General features: G+C 41.1%; 1 protein-coding gene across 2 annotated transcripts in view; it reads left to right on the forward strand.

Moving 5' to 3' along the window:
- CTNNAL1 (catenin (cadherin-associated protein), alpha-like 1) overlaps positions 1–20,328 on the forward strand; it is a 48,940-nt gene that overhangs the window by 4,611 nt on the left and 24,001 nt on the right. For both annotated transcript variants that reach the window (XM_004677961.2, XM_012721549.1), the window contains exons 2-7: positions 4,663–4,852; positions 11,151–11,338; positions 12,832–12,951; positions 15,248–15,337; positions 16,232–16,402; positions 19,645–19,845. In XM_004677961.2, the coding sequence (XP_004678018.1) occupies positions 4,663–4,852; positions 11,151–11,338; positions 12,832–12,951; positions 15,248–15,337; positions 16,232–16,402; positions 19,645–19,845 (960 nt within the window). The remainder of the gene's footprint in view (positions 1–4,662; positions 4,853–11,150; positions 11,339–12,831; positions 12,952–15,247; positions 15,338–16,231; positions 16,403–19,644; positions 19,846–20,328) is intronic.

The following is a 20,328-nucleotide window of genomic DNA, read 5'->3' on the forward strand; positions in this document are numbered from 1 at the left end:
TGTACTTCGTTGATCTGCCTGTTCTGCTCCCCACTCTGCCTCTGGTGAAACCTCTCACCCTCCGCATCTCCAGCCTGTACCCCAGTTCTGAATGAATAAATAAATAAATCTTTAAAAAAAAAAGTACAAACTCTAAGCAAAGATTGATAAATTTGACTCCATTAAAATGATGCACCTCTGTTCATCAAAATGGAGAGAGTTAAATCATGGAGTGGGAGACTCTGACTGCATCACAAATAACCAGCCAATGATTGGTAGTGCCCAGAATAAAGGTCTCCAGTGAGTGAAAAATAAGATTACTCCTTAAGATTGTAAAATAGTCATCTCACAGAAAAGGAGGTAGATGGCTAAAAAAGTTCTTTGACTTCATCAGAAATCAGTTCCAACGACAATGGAACACAAGTTCCAACCACAATGAGAACAGTGTTGGCAGGAAATGTGGCACTGATGGCAACAGCAGCTGTCCAGCTGCTGCAGGACATAGTTAGACACAGTCTATTCTAGTTGTAGGTGAATATTCCCAATGGCCCAGCAACCCCATGCCTAAATCTATACCCCTAGAAAACCTGCAGATGTGTTAGAGGCATGAATTGGAATGCTGGCAGTCTCCTTACTTATAACTGCCCCCATGGAAACTACCAAAATGTCTTGTAACAGTACAGTGTTTAACTTGTGCTGTGTTCATGCAATGAGATCCTAAGCAGTGGTGAAATGAATGAACTACAGCAATAATTATCAATGTGGATGAATCTCAAAAACAATGTTGAGCAAAAAAAAGTATTAAGGGTTCAAACACAGACAAAGCAAAATATTATTTATGGATATGACATGTGCAATAGCTGTGATACAGGAGTGATGAGCACAAAACCTGGAATGTGCTTTCTTCTGGGGCAAAGGAGGGGGTTGCTGGAAAAAGAGGAGGCTATGCGTATGGCCCATGAATTGTCAAAATTCTCTTCAGGTTGGTGATGGCTGCATATGTCTTTCCATTTTTTTATACTGTTAAGCATATATGTTATTTGCACTTGTTTGTTATATACTTTTAATTCGTTCCATTTTTAAAAAAACCCTGGGCTAGGAACCTCCCCGGTGGCGCAGCGGGTTAAAGCACAGCACCAAGAAGCTAAAGCCACTTCCGCATGAGTTGGATTCCCGCCTGCCCCAGAGGTGATCCACGTGGCGTGGCAGACCTCTCCTGACCCGCCCGTGGCTCCTCTCAGCAGTGTGTGCTTCATCAGTCGGCCTGTTCTGCTCCCCACTCTGTCTCTGGTAAAATCCTCTTACCGACCCTGCACCTCTGGCCTGTACCCCAGTTCTGTATGCACAAATAAATAAATCTTAAAAACAAACCAAAACACTAAAACCCTGGACTAAGACTCAAACTATTTTCTGGAAGCAACTTTCTACCTTCTTAATAATGGCTTTATTCTTCCTGTCAAAATTCCCATTCCCAGTCTTAGACTGTTTTTATTCAAAGAAGGGAAGAGGGACATTTGCCACACGGCTCCACCCTCATGTGGAATTTGTTCTACCACCCACTAATCATTTCCTGTCTGTGACAGATGTACTTCACTCGCGATTCTTTAAAGCTCTGAGGCAGCTCACCTCCTCTTCCCATTGCTCGTGCATTGTCCTAGAAACTTTTCAGGAGTGTTGTCTCTCTAATTTGGCAATAAGTAGAAGACACTGGTGGTCTTCTTTTACTGAAGCACATTTGTTAGGTGTTTTTCATTGCAAAGGTAAAACACATAATTCAAACAATAAAATGGTAAAGTAGGTACCTATTTTGAAGCACCTCTCTCTTTTTAAGGATCTATTTATGCATACAAGATCTGGGGCATAGGCCAGAGGTGTGGGAGGGTGAGAGGATTCACCAGAAACAGAGTGGGGAGCGGGACAGGTGGATCTACTGAAATACACTGCCGAGGGGAGCAGTGGGTAAGACAGGAGAGGTCTGCTGCACCATGTGGGTCACCTCCCTGGCTGGGAATTGAACTCCTGCTGCAGTGGCTGTGGACATTTTCATAATTTGCACTTTAACCTATTGTGTCACCATGGAGGATCCTAAAGCACCCCTCTTCATTTGATGTGTTTTTTTCCATATTGGTTTCTGGAGCTGATAAGCAGATTTTTTATCTACTGTTTCAAGGGGTTTACTGATGAATTCCAGAGCCAGAGACAGTCTCTGTCCTGGATGGTTCCCTTATCCTTCAGGTCCCAGGGCATTAAGCCTTTGTTCTTTTATCTAGGTCACTACCATTTTCTCCCCTTCCTCATCTTCACTTGATTTCTTGTCTCCTGGCAAGATGAGTGCTATTATTGGCCCTGCTTTTACAGATGAGAACACTGAGTCACAGAAAGTTGAGATAACTTGCCACATAGTCTCATGTCAGAGCCAGAACTCAAGCTTATCAGCATTCATGTTCTTAATTGTTAGGACACAATTTGCTGGAGGTTGTTACTTTTTGATACCCTTTGCTAGACCTTATCAGGTAAGTGTTCATTCTTACTCTTTTATTCCACAGCGGAGCCCCATATATCAGATCTTCTTCCCGTGGGATGGTGCCTTCCCTGTCTGCTATCCCCAATCACTCAGGCATCTTCTAGGCTGTCAGGGCAACTGCAGGCCGTGCTTCCAATTTATTTTTGCTAAAATTTTATTTGGCACATTTTCTGAGGAAAAGAAGCAACACTGATTAAGAGCATACACAACTTACTTGTTTTGTGACTTTGGGCAAATTCCTCACCTCTTCAAATTTCAGGTTCTTTATCTGTAAAATGAGGGTAGTAATAGCATCTCTGCTTGTAGATGTAAGCTTAAATGAAATTAATTAATTTCATTTAATTTCATGTATTAATTAACTAATACATGCAAAATATGGATAGGTAGATAGGCTGCTACTGTTGTGCTTCATGTTAAATGTTAGCCAGTTTTATTTTTTGATAGGGAAATTGAAATTTGATCTCAATTTAGTAAAGGTACGTTTGAGTATGTATACCACAAAAATAATACTGAAAAGAATTGTGCCAAAATATGTGCAGTATCGTGTTATTATGGGTTGTTTCTTTAAGCTTTAAAAAAATTTCCCATCTTTTTAAACAATCAACCTCTGTCATTTTTGAGCCTGCCTTTTAAAAAGCTCAAAGAAAGTCATAGGATATAAGTAGACGGTTTAATATAGAATTTTAGAATTTGACTTGGGTCCTCTAAATGTCAGTTTTAAAGACATACCTGTATTTGTATTGAATGTCTTCCAAATTGCTTTGAGTAAAAGGAAGACAGCCACGCCTAATTATGCACCAGGGAGAATGCTTGTGGGAAAGCAAAACGTGTGTTCCAGAAAGGAACAATCATTGCTACATTAGCCTATACTGCCCTATCTTTTCTTTATAAGTGAAATTTTAAAACTGAATATAGGTTAAGAACTAATACATACAACTTAAACTCATTTTCAAAACCAGAGTCTCTTTCAAGGCACTCCTTTAAATAGCAGGTAGTGGGCAACAGCTCTTGTCTCCGGGTGGCGCTCAGAACTCCTAAGGTCTGTGAAGTGTGGAGAGGGATTAAGCTGGCTTGAATAGGATTCATATTTGTTTCCTTGCTTGCCAGCCACACAAACCTTAGTCATCCTCAAAATTCGCCAATAGCAATTCTTTGCCTCGGATGATTGAAAATCTTCATTAAAGGAAGAGTTCTAAAATGACCTTGTCATCAGATAAACTTGGCCACTTAACTGGCTATGTGAGCCACGTACTTGATTTTGTTTAGTCCTAGTTTTCTTACCTCTACTAATATCTAAGGATTAAATTAGAGAGATAAGTATAATCTGCCTGTGCATGCTTATAGGCCGAGTGCTGTGTGCAGCACAGTATTTGAATGTAACCCTCTAACAGAGGCCAAGAAGGCAGCATGACTAAGTGGGTAGGAGGCTGGGCTCTTGGTCAGAATATCTGGAGTTAGGTCTAAACTCACGGATTTCTTCATTGTCCATTTTCTTTACAGTGAAGAATGTGTGTACAGTTGTAGTGTGAGGTTTCCTCATTTGTAAAACGAGGATATTAGTACTACTTGTACATTAGTATTTTAGCATGCTATTTTGCTGGGATTTTGTGAGGCATTCTGGGTAATATTTGAAAGTATAACCTTGACCAGCATTATCCTGATGCCAAAGCCAGATGAAGACACTATGGCAGGTTGTCAGATAACCACTTGTTATAATTTTGATGAAGAAAAAAAATATCCTGGGCAAAAATCAACAAAAAATATTTTTCAAGGATTTGCTTTTGTTGTATGACATTTCACTTCAAGTCCCACTTCCCAAGAAACTATCAGTGATATTAGGACTTAGTGTACAAGAAAGTGTCACAGGGCTACCCCAGTGTGAAATGGGTGGGTCCTCACCTGTGTGCATAAAGGGAACTTCTGAGACTTAACTGCAGGCTCACACAAAAAAGATAATAAAAGGTTTATTTACAAAAAGGTCCATTCAGCAGTGTATTTCAGTAGATCTGCCTGTTCTGGTCCCCACTGTGTCTAAATACAGAGTGGAGGGGTATTCCCCCTACATGTCTGACCTACACCCAGTACTTATATGCATAAATAAATAAGTACTTTAAAAAAGGTCTTGATATAAAATTTAAACAAATTTCTTTTATTTTTAGATCACCACACTTATTAATCATAAAGATAATACCAAAAAGTCTGACAAAACTCTACAAGCAATTCAGCGTGTAGGACAAGCTGTCAACTTGGCAGTTGGGAGATTTGTTAAAGTAGGGGAAGCGATAGCCAATGAAAACCGGGATTTGAAAGAAGAAATAAATATTGCCTGTGTTGAAGCCAAGCAAGCAGGTATGTGCACACTGATATTGAAACCTCTTCATGTCAATTGAACTGCTTTGGATATGAGGGCAAATGACTATTTGAATTTGAGCCAAGATATATACTGTACTTTTAGTCTTACGATTCCAATTGTTTAGGATAGTAAGGGCCTGGACTAGCTTCCCAGATTGTTGAACTTCTCTTGGGTCAAGTCCTAAATCTGAAACACCGAACTCTTTCATTAAGCAAGGCAGGAGACTACCAGCATTGGCAGCAGTCATCGAAATGTGGCAGATAGAGAGGGGTGTGTGCTTCCCTGCACTCTGCACTCCAGAAGCATACAGCTCTTGCCACTACGCAAGAAGTGGGAATAAAGATAAGCATGCGCTTGCCCTTTACAGCAGATAAATAATACTGACGTCAAACTTCACAGTGTCCCACAGTTCTTTTTAGGTGATGACACAGAAGCCTGAGTGAACCTGGCATATTTGATGCCTACAAATATTTCAGATTTGTTGAAGTATCACTTATCCATTTATTCTCCCAGTAAATAGTTACAAAGTGCTAGCTATGTGCCATGCTTTCTTCTAGGACATACAGACAGTGAATGTGCAAGTCAGTCAACAGTCTATCCTCATGGAACTTGTATTCTAGTTAAGGAGATAGAGGCCCCTCTAGAGCAAAGCCTTGAATAAATGAATGTATGAATGAGTGAGTAATGTCAGGGAGTGGTAGTTATCCTAAAGAAAGTATTATCATACTAATGACAGTATATGTTAGGGAGGACAGAGTTAATGAGGTTTTGTGCTATTGACCTTTTAGGGTCAATTCTTTGTTAATAATTCTTTGTTGGAGTTGGGAAACTTTCTTGTGCATGGTAGAGTTTCATAGAATCTGCAGTGTCTTTTATTTTTAGATCACCATGCTAATTAATCATTAAAAAGCTATTATTAATACCTATTAGATGCCTCTAGATCTCCTCTTCCCCCCAACCCCCCTTGTGAAACCAAAAATGTCTCCAAACATTGTGAAATGTTTGTGGAGTCAAAAAAACTCCTAGTTGAGAAAGTGCTGAGATAGAGATTCAGGAAGTTCCTCTAAGGAAGTAACATTTGGACAGAGTCTGCAATGCAGTGAGGCCCAGCTATCCAAATATCTAGGGGAAGGGTATTTTTGGTAAGAAGAGCAAAATTGGATCTGATCTTTTAGGAAAAGATAGGAACTTTGGGCTATTGTTCTAAGTTTTTTGGGGTTTTAGAGGGTAGTTTGTTTAAAGTGATGACATAATCTTATTTGTCATTCAAAAGAATGGCTGGTGGCTTCATATAGTGTATCAGTCTCTGGAGGTATGAGGGAAAATGAGAGACCAGGTAGGAGGTTGTTGTGGTGGCCCAGGTGATAGATGATGGTGACTTGGATAAGGTTGATAGCATTTGGGGTGGTGAAAGTAATTGTATTTGCAGATAATGTCAAGTCAAAAGTGGTAGGATTTGTTGATATTTTGAACATAGGATATGACTAAAAGGTTTGGAGTATGAGCAGCTGGGTAAATGGCAGTGCTGTTGGTTGAAATGGGCAACATGGAGCCAGGTGTATTTGAAGGGTCATCACAAGGGTAAAGTATAGCCAAGTAAATGTGAATATAAGGTATAGCCAAGTAAATATGAAGGGTTCAGTCACATCATGGTCTTTATGTTGTATGAATGACGTCAGGTGTTATGCTATAGATAACAGATAGAGGACTTTTGACCAGATGGAAGACATATAGTTTTGTGTAGAAGTCTATTCTAGTTAATTATGGAGGTATTGAACGAATGAGAGTTGACTGAGAAAGTTGAGACTAAAAGCAGAGAAACTATTATGGAAGCTTTTTACAATAAACCAGGCTAAACCAAGGCAGAGTCATAGGAATCTAGAGAGCAGGAAGGTACACAAAATCCTCATTAAGATGGTTAAGTGGATAGCACTTGGTTACTGATTAAACAAAAGGGAGGATTCTGGGTTGGCTCTTGGCTTTCTAGCTATTCACTGGGATAGAGATTTTATGTGGGTAAGGGGGACAGCCATAGTTTCATAAACTATATTTTATTATATTTTATTTTCTATTTATTTACTTTTGAAGATTTTATTTACTTTTGTGTAGAATTGGGGTGCAGGCCAGAGGGGTGTATATTGGGAGGGTTGTTGAGAGGAGCCCGCAGAGACAGAGTGGACAGCAGAACAGGCAGCTTATGGAAACAAAACTGCTGAGGAAAGCAGCAGGTGAGACAGGAGATGTCTGCTGAGCCATGTGGGTCAGCTCCTTGGCCAGGGATCAAACTCAGGCTGTGGCCATAGTAGTACTGAGACTTAACTCCTAGGCCACCAGGGAGGCCCTATTTTCTTACATTTTATAAATATTTGCAACAGTTTTCTTTAAGTAAAATGTCTATGTGCAATAATCTCATTAAAATGGGAGATGAAAATAAATATACAAAACTTTGGCCAACTTTGTTACTCCAACTAGGCATGAAATTTATCTTTGGATTTCCTAGAAGCTAAGACAAAAATGTGGGAAAGAAAGGGTTATGCAGTTCTCATTGTTGGAGGGAAACAAACCAGCTTTTCAAGAGTAGAGCCATTATTTTCCCTGGCACTAAATTACCATGTGGGACTTTCTACAGCAGACATTATATAATGCAATGAAACAATTCATTGCGAGTGTGGAGATGCTCTTCATATTATTCCTTCCTAGAACCACCCTTCACTAAAGCAGGAGAAGGGGGTTTGCAATGAAAGGGCACTTGAGTGCCCCTCTCCTTATTGGCTGTGTGTTCTGTGAGGAAAGGGGGTGTGACCCCACTCTAGTAGACTGGAGCTCTCTGCTGGTGGGGTTGGCTGAGACCGTGCTGGGAGACTGTGGCTGTGAGATCCTGGACTCCAGTACCTCCTTTTCTCTTCTGAATTGCCTTTCCCTTCTTGAGAACTTTCTCTTGTAGTCCTTTGAGAAAGAAAGAATAGTAAATTTCAGTAAATGGACTGAACGCAGATCACTCCTGTAATGCTTCTAGCCCACTCAGCCCTTAGTAATATCTTTTTCCTCTGGACAATTAGTATTCTTTTGAGGGAAATAATATAAAGTGGTGATTAGTGATCTAGGGCTTTGGAGTCAGACCATGTGGATTTCAATTCCAATTCCACTTGCTTAGCAGTGTGATATTAGGCAAACTTTTCAATGTTTTTCAAGCCTCAGCTTTCTGACCTCTAGCATAAGGACCATGTTAGTGTTTTAGAGATGTGATAAAAGGCATCTGGCATACAGAAAGTTGCTTCATATAAGTATGAGTGGTCATAATTGTATTTTACTTTTCCTTCCCTGTGATGAACTTTTGCATGTGCTTTAACTTTTTACTTGGCTAATAGTTAAGCTTTATATTTTCTATTGAGGTCTGTGAATATTGTTGTTTGACTGACTTTGGGTCTTTGCAATAAGATACAACACTGGTTAACTACTACAACAAATTAAAAATGGTGATTGTGAACCTCTAAGATAGCCTGAAGACTTTTTCAGAGATCTATCTATCTGAACAGTCTACATTTTAAACAACTTTATGTCATTAAAGGGCCTTCTGACGACATTGGTGGAGTTCTCTAAATATTACCTTTCCGTGTACTTATGAGTTAAATGCCTGAGGTTTAGTCAGAAAAGGCAAGGTTAAATAATGCCATCTGTGCAGGCTCATATGTAGTATCTCTGCTGATGGAAAACTGCAGGGAGAAGTGACATTTTACCCAAGTGCAGAGGAAACATTTTAATCCTTTTAGCTGTTGCTGATAGAATGCAAACTGTTATTTTTCTTCCTGCCCTTTTCTGCATGCATTAGGCTTGGTTTAAACCTCCTTTTTTTCCTGTATATTTTTCCATATAAACTTTACTGTAGTTACCTTTCATTGTGACAAATTAACCCAAATGTAGCAACTTAAAAAAAAAATCAACAACAACCATTACCTCACATGTCTGAGGCTAGGTATCAGGGAACCATTTTAACAGGTTGTTTTTCCTTTGGTGTCTCCCTGAGGTTGCTGGCAAGGTGTTGGCTGGGCCTGCAGGTATCTGAGGACTCGATGGGGCTCTAGGGTCACTCCTTAAACTCCCTCCAACTTTGCCTCTCAGTTATTTATAATTTGTGAGCAGGCTTCTGTCAGAGAGAAAGAGAGCAACAGGACAACTGTCATAGTGTCCATAATGACCTCATCTTGAAAGTGACTTATAGTCACTTGTGCCCCACCAACCCTGACCTGGTGTGGAGGGGAGACGTGGGGATGCAGGTTCTAGGATTAGAGAGTGGGGAGCTGTCTTGGCTACTGGCTACCACAGACTTCATCTGTGAGTGGAATGTTAGTTCTTTCCATGGTACATAAATCCTGACTTTTGTTATATTGAACCCTGTGGTCTGTCCATTAAAATTCAGACTTTTTTTTTTTTTTTTTACAAACTCCCCAACCTGTATGTGAGCTGGTATATTATTGGGTATATGCAATAGTAGTGACATTAGGTTTCTGTGAGAAAATCAATTCACATGTACACAGATTTACGCAACACTTAAAAAGTTATCTTAAATTTTTTTTTTTAAAAAAGTTATCTTAAATATTGCAAGATCATTAAAATTTTATTTCTGGACCCTCCCTGGTGGCGCAGCAGGTTAAAGCACAGCACTAGGAAGCTAAAGCCACTTCCGCATGAGTTCAATTCCCGCCTGCCCCTGAGGTGACCACATGGTGCAGCAGACCTCTCCTGACCTGCCCGCTGCTCCTCTCAGCAGTGTTCTTCGTCGATCTGCCTGTTCTGCTTCCCACTCTGTCTCTGGTGAATCCTCTCACCAGTTCCATATGAGTAAATAAATAAATCTTAAAAAAAATTATTTCTAAACTATTCTATGATAAACAGTAAGATTTGGAAAAAACTCCAGATCGGTTTCACGTTTGAGGTAAACAAATATTTATCTTGTTTTATCGATGGATAATTGCTTTTGCAGAAACCATAAGGTTTTAATAGCGATGATGAAGAAAATTATTTTCAAGAAGGTTGAAAGTTCATTTGCTAGACTAGTTTATGCTGGGCATCATAAGAAGTCTTAAATGTAAACATCAGGTTCTCAGTGAGGGTTGGCCTGTGGTTTGAATTCTTTTTTTTTTTTTTAAAGATTTGTTTTATTTATGCACACAAGAACTGGGGCACAGGCCAGTGGTGCAGGGGTGAGAGGATTCACCAGAGACAGAGTGGGGAGCAGAACAGGCAGGTTGACTGAAATACACTGCTGAGGGGAAGCAGTGTGTGAGATGGCAGAGATCTGCTGTGCCATGTGGGTCAGCTTCCTTGCTGAGGATCAAACTAGTGCTGCAGTGGCTGCACATACTGTGCTTTAACCCCTTTCACCACCAGGGAGGCCCCTGATTTGACTTCTTAAGAGGGACAGTTTTCCTTTGTTTTGTTTCCCTACCCAGAGCTTAGGCTGACCTACGCATGACCTTGCTTATTTTATTTTTTTCTTTCCTTACATATGATTCTTCTAGGTCCCCTTTACATTGAGTATGCCTCCCACTGGGGCCCAGAGCTTGTCTTCTTTCCCTGTGACCATAAAAACCCAAGGGGCTTCGGGTTATAGAACAGGCAATGAGCTCCCACCTCCCTCCTCTGCCCACCCCTCACCCCAAATGCCTCTAAGCTAAGTTCTTATTGCTGGTTTATTGTTCTGTTTTAGGTTTTTCTTAGGTTTTCTGACTTGTAGAGCAGGAGACTTATACGGCAATGTAGTTTGCTATATACCATTGTACACAGATGCTATAATTTTAATTTTTTGGTGTAGAAGAACTAGAATGTAGGCTAGAGGGGCAGGGGGTGAGAGGATTTGCCAGAGACAGAGTGAGGAGCAAAACAGGTGGATTTACTGAAATACACTGCTGCGGGCATTCAGCAGGCGGGAGAGGAGAGGTCTGCTGCATCCTATATGTTTTAACTTCCTGGTTGGGATCGAACTTGGGCCATAGTGGTGATAGCGTTGAGACTTAGCTCTCAGGCCCCCAGAGGGGCCCTGTAATATTTTTTAGATTTAGTGAAGATTTAGATTCATCACGATTCTTAAGAATATATGATGATTTTGTCACTAGAGAGCCTTATATGATACTTTCCATGTTCCTCATGGAAAAGTGGTTTCCTGTTCCTGAAATAAGACTCCAGAATCATTTCTACTCATGTAGCATTTTACCTTCAAGATAGAGAAAAGTGAGGATTTAAGTTTAAATGTGTCTTATTCCCAATTTAACTTTGTCCCCTTGCCTGTCTTACTAGGAGAAACAATTGCAGCTCTTACAGATGTGAGCAGCTTGAATCATCCAGAAACAGATGGCCAGATCACAATTTTTACAGACAAAACAGGTGTAATAAAGGCTGCAAGATTGCTTCTTTCTTCAGTGACAAAAGTGTTGTTGCTGGCAGACCGGGTAGTCATTAAGCAGATAATCACATCAAGAAATAAGGTATTGCTTTTCAGGGTTTCTATACTTAACATTTTCCATGGTTGCCCACGCAGTTTCTTAGGTTAATGATGGGTCACTCAGTAATGGTTGTCTATTTTAATTGTTTATGTTACTCTAATTGTCTGTAGTTTTAAAGTGGTGTTTCTTCCATACCTGTAATTCCTAAATCATGGGCCAGACTTTTTGGATGCAAATAATATACCTTTCCAGAAAACCGTTATCTACTTGCAGAGGCAAATTGGTAAAAGTTCTTCATGTGTATAAATTCTGAAATCAAGCTGAACAGCGTGAGAATGGATGTGCCATGAGAATGGATGTGATAAAAATGCTGAACTTCTAAGAACCTTTTGTTCCCCAAATCAGAGAGTAACTATAAACTCTTGAAAAAAAAAACAAAACTATCAGCCAGTTCCCCACACTTAGAAAATGTCCGTATGCAAAGTCTCTAGAGCGAAGCCTGAATGCCACCAGAGCACATTGCCAGTCCGCAGCTGATGCTCCTGGCAAGCCGGGGACGTGGGCGTTCGCTGATTCCCTGGGTTCCTCCCTAAGAACGCAGGGTGGCAATCAACCCGGGAGGGACTTGTCCAGCAGGGCTTGATGACAGAAATACCTGACAAGTAAATCTAAAAGTGTATATTTAAGAGAATAAGAAATGGGAGCGGTGGATTGGGCAGTGCTAACGGACAGGAAAAACCCTTCCCCTCTGAAACAGGGCGGTCCGGCGAGGTGGTGGCGATCTGCCTTATCCGTGCTCGTCACCCACGCTTCCTGCACTGCCAGGGCAGGTTAACATGCCAACACCCATCATATCCTCATTAAAAATAAGTCAACACAGGATATCTGTGTTTTCTTTACCTATCTTGCAATGACAAAAATCTAATCCAGCACTGTTATTTTAGAGAAAAGTATTTGAAAATGTGTTTCGCTTCTGTTTACTTTATTTCTGATGTCAAGAAGACACACCACATTGCCTGCTGGCTCACTACAGGTTCACACTGTCACCCCTGGCTGCCCAGCGCTTCATGTCAGTTTCTGACTGACCCAAACTGTTTTCCTGCATGTAAATTCGCACTCTACAGATGGACTTCCTTCCACTTTCCTAAGAATGGTGCACTGAATCTTAAATCTTGTGTGTCTTCTTTTATCTATCCTCAGCCCCTTCCCACTTCTCTTACTTTGTCTTTTTCATTCCTCCCTTCTCCAGATTTCACCACAGGCTTCTCATATATTTAGTTATTTCTTTTACTCTTCTTCCTTTAATTATCAAGTAAGCTCATGTCTCCTTATACTAAAAATAAATCGTAGCTTAAAAGTTCCTAACCTTTGAACCTTCCTACCTGGTTTCCCTCTTTCTATGTCTGTTCTCTGAATCCTTCTTTGCTTTCACCTAAAATTTCAAGTTTCTGTTTTTCCTTCTTTCTATTTAGCATTAACAGCCTCAGTCTATTTCACATCTACACATGCTAATAAAGATAATGTCTATTTTGCAGGTCCTTGCAACTATGGAAAGACTGGAGAAAGTGAATAGCTTTCAAGAGTTTGTCCAGATATTCAGTCAATTTGGAAATGAAATGGTGGAGTTTGCACATCTAACTGGAGATAGACAAAATGTATGTATTTACATTTAAGAATCTTGAAATATATGTTTACTTTTTAATTACAATGGAGGTATGATCTTTGTAATCCTTTGGGTTAGTTCTTGCCCACTGGCCCCCTCAGGAGTGTGTTTCAGTAGATCTGCCTGTTCTGCTCCCCACTCTTATCTCTGGTGAATCCTTTTACCCATTACTCCCCCACACCTCTGGTCTACACCCAGCATTAAAAAAAAGAGCCAGGAAAAAGTGAGTAGATCTGTATGTCAATTTTTTTGCATATCAGCAGTTCCCACCACACACACTGGGAAAGGTCATGCTTGCCTTCAAGGTTTAGCTCAAGTACTTCCTCTTTATGAAATGTTCCATTAGACTCTTTAACCAAAGTTAGGCAAATAATTTGTCATCATATATATTCTTAGAATATTCTGTTGTTAATTTCTTTTATTATTGTTTCTTAATTTATTGTTTGTTTTTCTGCCATTATTTCTTTCTGTAATCATTCTACATTAGATTAGCAGTAATAATGCAAGCCCAGTGTTGATTGGCAGTGACTGTGTTTTAGGTGCTCATTGAAAACATTCCTGGTTACAGCCAAGGATCAGAGTTCAACAGACATTTTCAATAAAAGACCAAATGATAACTATTTTATACTTTCTGAGTCATGTGGTTTCTGTCAAAAGCATTCAATTCTGCCATTGTTGGTAAAGTGCCCTAAATAATAGGTAAACAAATGAACATGACTGTGTTCCAATAAAACTTTATTGATGAGCACTGAAATTTGAAATTTTTTTAAAATTTCCAAAATTTGAAATTTATTTAAAATTTTTACCTGTCATATCAGTCCTTTTCCATTGGTGAATTGAGTGAAAAGTCTTTTCTCACAATTAACAAAGACTTAAAGTTTGACAATGATTTGCATTTTATTTGTTTAGCAAAACAACAGATGAGTAGAATGGGAAGATGCAGTATAGGTACACCATGGAATACTACTCACCTATTAAAAATGAAACTCCTGCCATTTGAGACAAGGGTGAAGTTGGAAAGGATAATGCTGAGTGAAATAAGTCAAATATCTGATGGTGTCATTTATTGGTGGAATATAGAGAAATCAAAGGATCAGATAAAGCCAAACTAATAACAAATCATAGAAATTTGAATGGAGAACTGAGGCTACCAGAGGGGAAGGATGAGGGGCAAGAACAAAGTGGCAGGGAAAGAGCACAGCAGACAGATGAGGGTGGTGGACTGTGGGTGGTTGGGAGGCAGCTGAGGGGTGGCGACAACACCTGAAGAGGCAGAGCCTGTAACTCTAAACAGCAAACATCATTGTAAAACCAATGTTAATTTAAAAAAAATTAGGGGAACCATAAAAAAGAAGAAGAAGAAGATCATAACTGAAAGATCAAGATAGGAATAAAAGCATAATTAAATAAATGCTGTATTTTTTTAAAAGTAAATCTTCATTTAATATAAAACAAGCAGTGTTTCCTTAAGAGTTCACCATCCAATTGAAGAAAATGACATACCCTGGAAACAACTTAAGAACATTTCAGAGCAGCCAGTTGGTTATGATTAAGACAAATAAAATTGCATTTGAGGCAAGTAAGCACTTGGATGGGATTAGTCAGACCTGATCTCTGAAGGAGTTGACTTCTAAGCATCTGTTTTGAAGAAATTAATAGCCAATGAATAAGTCACTTTCTAATGTACAAGATGTTTGTTTCTGGTTAGGGACGTGGATAGACACGGGCCTTAGAATATGGCCTGTGACAGGCCCCCAGAGTGTGGCGGTCTCCCCAGGTCCCAGTTCCTGGCTCTGTATGTTTATTAAGGGCACTAGTTTCTTCCAAGTCTATTATGTGGCTGCATTTTGATCAAAGTCCTAACATTTTATAAAACTGTACTCTGCTGTTTTTAAAATCATCTTTAAATGATATTCCCCAATTGTTATTTTTGCATAAATGATTTTTTAAGAAATTGGATTGTTGGCCCTCCCTGGTGGCGCAGCGGGTTAAAGCACTGCACTGAGAAACTAAAGCCACTTCCTCATGAGTTCGATTCCCGCCTGCCCCGGAGGTGACCACATGGCGTGGCAGACCTCTCCTGACCCGCCCGTTGCTTCCCTCAGCAGTGTACTTCGTTGATCTGCCTGTTCTGCTGCCCACTCTGTCTCTGGTGAATCCTCTCACCCTCCGCATCTCTGGCCTGTACCCCAGTTCTGTATGAATAAATAAATACATCTTTAAAAAAAAAAAGAAATTGGATTGTTTATCCAATCTTAAACTGCTCAATCATTTTACTTCATTTGTAGGATTTGAAAGATGAAAAGAAAAAGGCAAAAATGGCAGCCGCTAGAGCAGTTCTTGAAAAGTGTACAATGATGCTTCTCACAGCTTCAAAGGTAAGACAGTTTTTGTTGTACTGAACTATAAATTAGATGCTAAAATGCATCTGATTTACAGAGTTTTCATTTATAAAAAAGATGGGAGTGCTAAGTTGGCATGTAGGCTGCAGTAGCATTGGAAGTGGGGATGGGGCCTGTGTTCTGGGGGAGCCGGCACATCCGCCCTAGAAAAAGCTGGGCATGTTCGAATCTGTTAAGTAACCATGGAGCATTAAGTCTGCCTTTGTTTATTTACTCTGCAAATCCGTAACTCTAATGCCTTTTCTGCGTGATTGTCAGTCAAGAGCTTGTCATACCGAACAGCAGTCAGCCGACAGATTGGTGTAGATCACCAGTGAAGAGTAAACATCTCATTAGCGGTGTGTTTCTAACTGCCTTTTCTACTCTGAATATTTACCTTAGGCTACATCAGTGAAGCGCCCCAAACAAAATTCACTGGCGTCCACGTAGTAGGTGTAGCAGGTCTTCTTTTATGTTTGTATCTACGTCTTTGAAGTTTTCACTTACATCATGTTTTAAAAGTCAAAAATTCACCCATCATCATACAATGTTGGTTCATTTTACCTCGTTCTTTTTTAGTTCTCACACATGTAAGTTAACACTTTAAAAACGTTTTAATCATGATGTGTTATGGAGGTGTTGTTTTTATTTCCAAAATTTTAAGTAAACTTATCAACGTCTGTAGTTTTGCACTCTGCCTGTTTCACTTAACCTTGCTATCGCTTTTTACTCATCCTGCTTCCGCTTTTAGTGAGGAGAACAGCTGGGTGAGCCAGGGACCCAGGAGATTTTGGTAAAGAACCATTTTTATTAGCATGACATGTTCTGTGTAAGATTTTATGTATAGTGATATGGACCAAATCTTGAAAAATGTTTCAATTGTTTTTGAAGACGTGTCTCAGGCATCCCAATTGTGAATCAGCCCATAACAACAAAGAAGGTGTATTTGACCGCATGAAGGTGGCGTTGGATAAGGTCATTGAAATTGTGACTGACTGCAAACCAAATGGAGAAACTGACTTTTCATCTGTCAGTATTTTTACTGGAATTAAAGAATTCAAGGTAAGAATAAAGACACTGTGTTTTAATTTTTTCTTTCTATTTTAAAGGCGCATCGTTATATGTATTATCCATGTCTTTGTGATGTGGATTTAGAGTAGATCTTAGAGTAGATGCTTCTTCTTAGAGCATTGCTGCTGTGCACCAACCTGAGTAACTCTGGGTCAGTGTCGTGTGTACCGAGAACACTGCTGTCCGCTATAGAGCAACTGTAGCCCTGTGCCTTTGTAGTCAAGCTATGGCTTCCCCGTGTTCTAATCAGTGCTTTGTCTGAGGTGATCTGTTTTGCTGGGATCCCTGCTCTTACTTAACCAAAGTTTGATAGTAATAGTGCTAGTGTTGATGACAATTGAAATTAGAAAAGTAACAATTCACATACTCACATTTATTGAACCAACTCTGCTCTGAGTACTTAAATCTGTACAATCCTCAGAAAAATTATTATATTTTCCACTATGCCATTGAGGAGACAGAGAAATAGGTACTAATTTGCTGACCCAAAAGTGCCAGAGTTGGGATTTGCACGTAGGCTGCCAGAACCCCCACTTCAGAGCAGAACTTCCCATCAGAAGTCAGAGAAATGGGGCCTCCTTGGTGGTACATGTGGTTGAATCTCAGCACTATGAGGTGATTTGCAGCTACTGCAGCATAAGTTCAATTCCCGGCCAGGGAATTGACCCAATGGCACAGCAGACCTCTCCTGTCTCTTGCAGTGCCCACCCTGAACAGAGTATTTCAGTGGCTCTGTCTGTTCTGCTCCCCATTCTGTCTCTGGTGAATCCTGTCACCCTCCCACACCTCTGGCTTACACCCCAGCTCTTGTATGCATAAAGAAATAAAGATCTTTAAAAAGAAAGGGCCCTCCCTGGTGATGCAACAGTTGAAGCGCAGCACTGCCAAGCTGGCTACAGCCACTTCAGCACAAGTTCGATACCCTGCCAGGGAGGTGACCCATACGGTGCAGCAGACCTCTCCTTTCTTGCCTGCTGCTCCCCTCATCAGTGTACTTCATAGATCTGCCTGTTCTGCTCCACACTCTGTCTCTGGTGAAGCTTCTCACCATCCCTTGTACCTCTGGCCTGCACCCTGTTTCTGTAGGAATAAATAAATAAATCTTTAAAAAAAAAAAGTCAGAGAAATGGTGAAGATGCTTTTTGGGTAAGAATATTGTCTGAGTCAGGAAGGCCCTGGGAAGTCATCGGACATAACCGCCTCTTCAACAGATGGGAAAACCAAGGCCTAAGAAGTTCAGTGTTGCCCAGCACTGTAATGGGCAGGCTGCGACAGGGGCTGTGGGCTTTTGCTGCGCTTTGCCTTGTCACTGTGTGATGGTCTAAATAGGAACATGGAGTGAAAGAGTGTAATGGAAAGACAATTTATTTTCAGAGATCATGAGCTCAACAAGCATTTCACTTGAATGCTGATTTCCCCTTTTTTAGGTGGACAGGATTCCTACATTTTGAGGAGGAAAAGTAGTAAGTGGTGGAAGCTTGGGGGTCAGAACCCTGCTCTTAAGTTCATGACCTTCTAGGCTATACCTGGTAGTTAACGCTCCCCTAACACTCCTGACAGAAAAAACAAACAAAAAACTACAAGGACAGTCATTCTTTCAGTTTTTATTGCTGAAAGATTATTTTTCGAATCCTCTCTTTTTCTGAAAGCTAAGAGAAGAGATGCTTTATCAAAGGTCAAAGAGTAATTTGGGGAGTAGAGGGGGTTGAGCCAGGTATTTGCTTTTAGAGTCGCATTTCTTGATCCCGGCTAACCAGGCGCCGTGCTGTGTCTGAACTGCTGCCGGCTGCTTGTGCTGCAATCCCGTCAGCATCAGGCACTCTGGAGCCGACTGTTAGGAAGAGACTCGGTGGCCCTGTCAGGGGCTCCCCTTTTGGCATTTTGTGTTCTTCTGATGTACAGTATACTCTGAACTGGGTACTTGACTGTGTATTTGTTCCTGTGACTGTGAGGTCAGATGTTATGAAACAACACAGATGTATAATGGCCTTCCAAGAAAAAAAAGGACTCTACCAAGGTGCTGTTTAAAAGCATACATGTTCTTAAAGGGAAAATGAAAAACTTTAGCACTAATGTTGTTTCTTCACATGACTGATTAGTTTGTTGCAATTTTGGTTTTCTTTGAAAGATTCTCATTGTCAATTTCACTTTCACCCATGTTCTTCCTTACAAATAAATTCTGTCTCCCTAGGGTAGAGTGACAACGGAGACAGTGCAGGCCAAGGGAGGGAACAGGCCCTCCTTATGGCCCTTTGACCTTTTCAGATCTCGCCTTTTGCATGTTAAAATGGGCCCTAAGTGAGGGTTAGCTTGAAGGAGTATTGGGGGAAGGACTCTAAGATGGACAGCAAATGTTCCCTGTGACCCCAGTCTCACCCCTGCTGTGGACTCCTGGCTTGAGTTGTTTCTGTGACATGTTTCATGGGCTAGAAAGTAATAAGGTCTCAGGGGGACAGTATATCCTACAAAGCTGAGGCAATGTTGGCACCAGTGAGCTGTGCCCAGCCCACGTTCAGGAAATGCAGAGCACAAGATGGCCGGAGGGGCAGGAGTTTCAGGAGCTTAGCGATGAGCCAGACAGGTCTCTAAAGACAAGATGCCAGAGGGCTTTGTGCTGTGCAGTAAAACTCTGGACTTGACTCTGGACTTGGTGAGGAGCCAGGGAGGGGGAGGCAGCAATATAGGTTCAAGTTTTAAAAAAATGTAGAAACCAACAGAGGTTGTTTGGATCAGGCAGGTGCTGTTGGAGGCAGAGGATAAAATGAAGGGTGACTAGTTCGGTGATTAGGAGAATTTTGCTGAATGAATGGAGGAAAATTGATGCCTTTCCCAGTCCTTCCCATACATAAGCCTCCACACCCTTCCTTAGGGCTCGCACATGTTCGTGTGGGTGTAACATCTTCCCGGACTTCGCCTTGGCCTTTTCTCAGTTGCAGATCCTTCACCTGAGGGCTTTCATTTTTCCTACCAGATGCTAAGAGATAATAGTCTTATTGCCTTCGATTCACTCATCTCGTAAAAATGCTGAATTAATGTCTATAGGGATGGCATTTGCGTGGCCATGGGTGGGTCCCGAACAGTGTGTCCTCATCAGTTGGTGGGGAACACAGTCGCCACTGGAGCCCTCGGGCAGGGAGAAGAACTGCTTGTGTCTTTCCAGGTGCTGTTAGAAAGAAATTGTGGCCCATTGAGGTAGGGAGTACTGATGTGGCTAAATACCTTTTTGTTCTCAGAGGAATATTGAAACTCTTCGGGAGAACCTGAATTTCCAATCAAAAGAGAACCTGTCTATGATGCTGGACGTTCTCTTGGAGCGTACAGAAGACTTCACTGACTCTGCCTATACCAGCCACGAGCACAGGGAACGCATCTTGGAGCTGTCCACACAGGCACGGATGTCACTGCAGCAGTTAATTTCTGTGTGGATTCAGGCTGTAAGAACTTTGATTTATCAACCTATACCTTACATGGTAGCTTTCCCCCAGTGTTCACAGAGCTAAGGAAGCTAACATAATGAGGAGTGTGAAGTGGTCAGGACAGGGCAAGGGCGTCTGGTGCCTTGTCTCCTTCCCCCTAGGCGGCAGCACCCACCCCTCCAGCACCCCAAAGCAGTTGACATCACCAGGCTGGTTGTCTCTCACCCAGCCAGTCTGCAGTCTGTGTTACTGTCACTATGGCAACTTCGACCTACTGCCCCATCCTCCCACCAGACTCATCTCTGAAAATTCCTCCCAAGTGCTTCTTCAGAGTGAAGAACAGAGGAGTAGATCCCTATCTAGAGAGGCTCCTTGTACCTGAATCTCACTGCTGGGGCCATGCAGGCATGCACAGTTCTTTACTCTGAGGACAGCTGAGTCAGGTACAATGATTTAGAAAACTTATTGAGGTCTAGATGCAATGAAGACAAGGGTAGATCC

This window comes from Condylura cristata, unplaced genomic scaffold, assembly GCF_000260355.1.
Source record: "Condylura cristata isolate star-nosed mole 26May11 unplaced genomic scaffold, ConCri1.0 scaffold00006, whole genome shotgun sequence".
In the NCBI taxonomy this organism is placed as follows: Eukaryota; Metazoa; Chordata; class Mammalia; order Eulipotyphla; family Talpidae; genus Condylura; species Condylura cristata.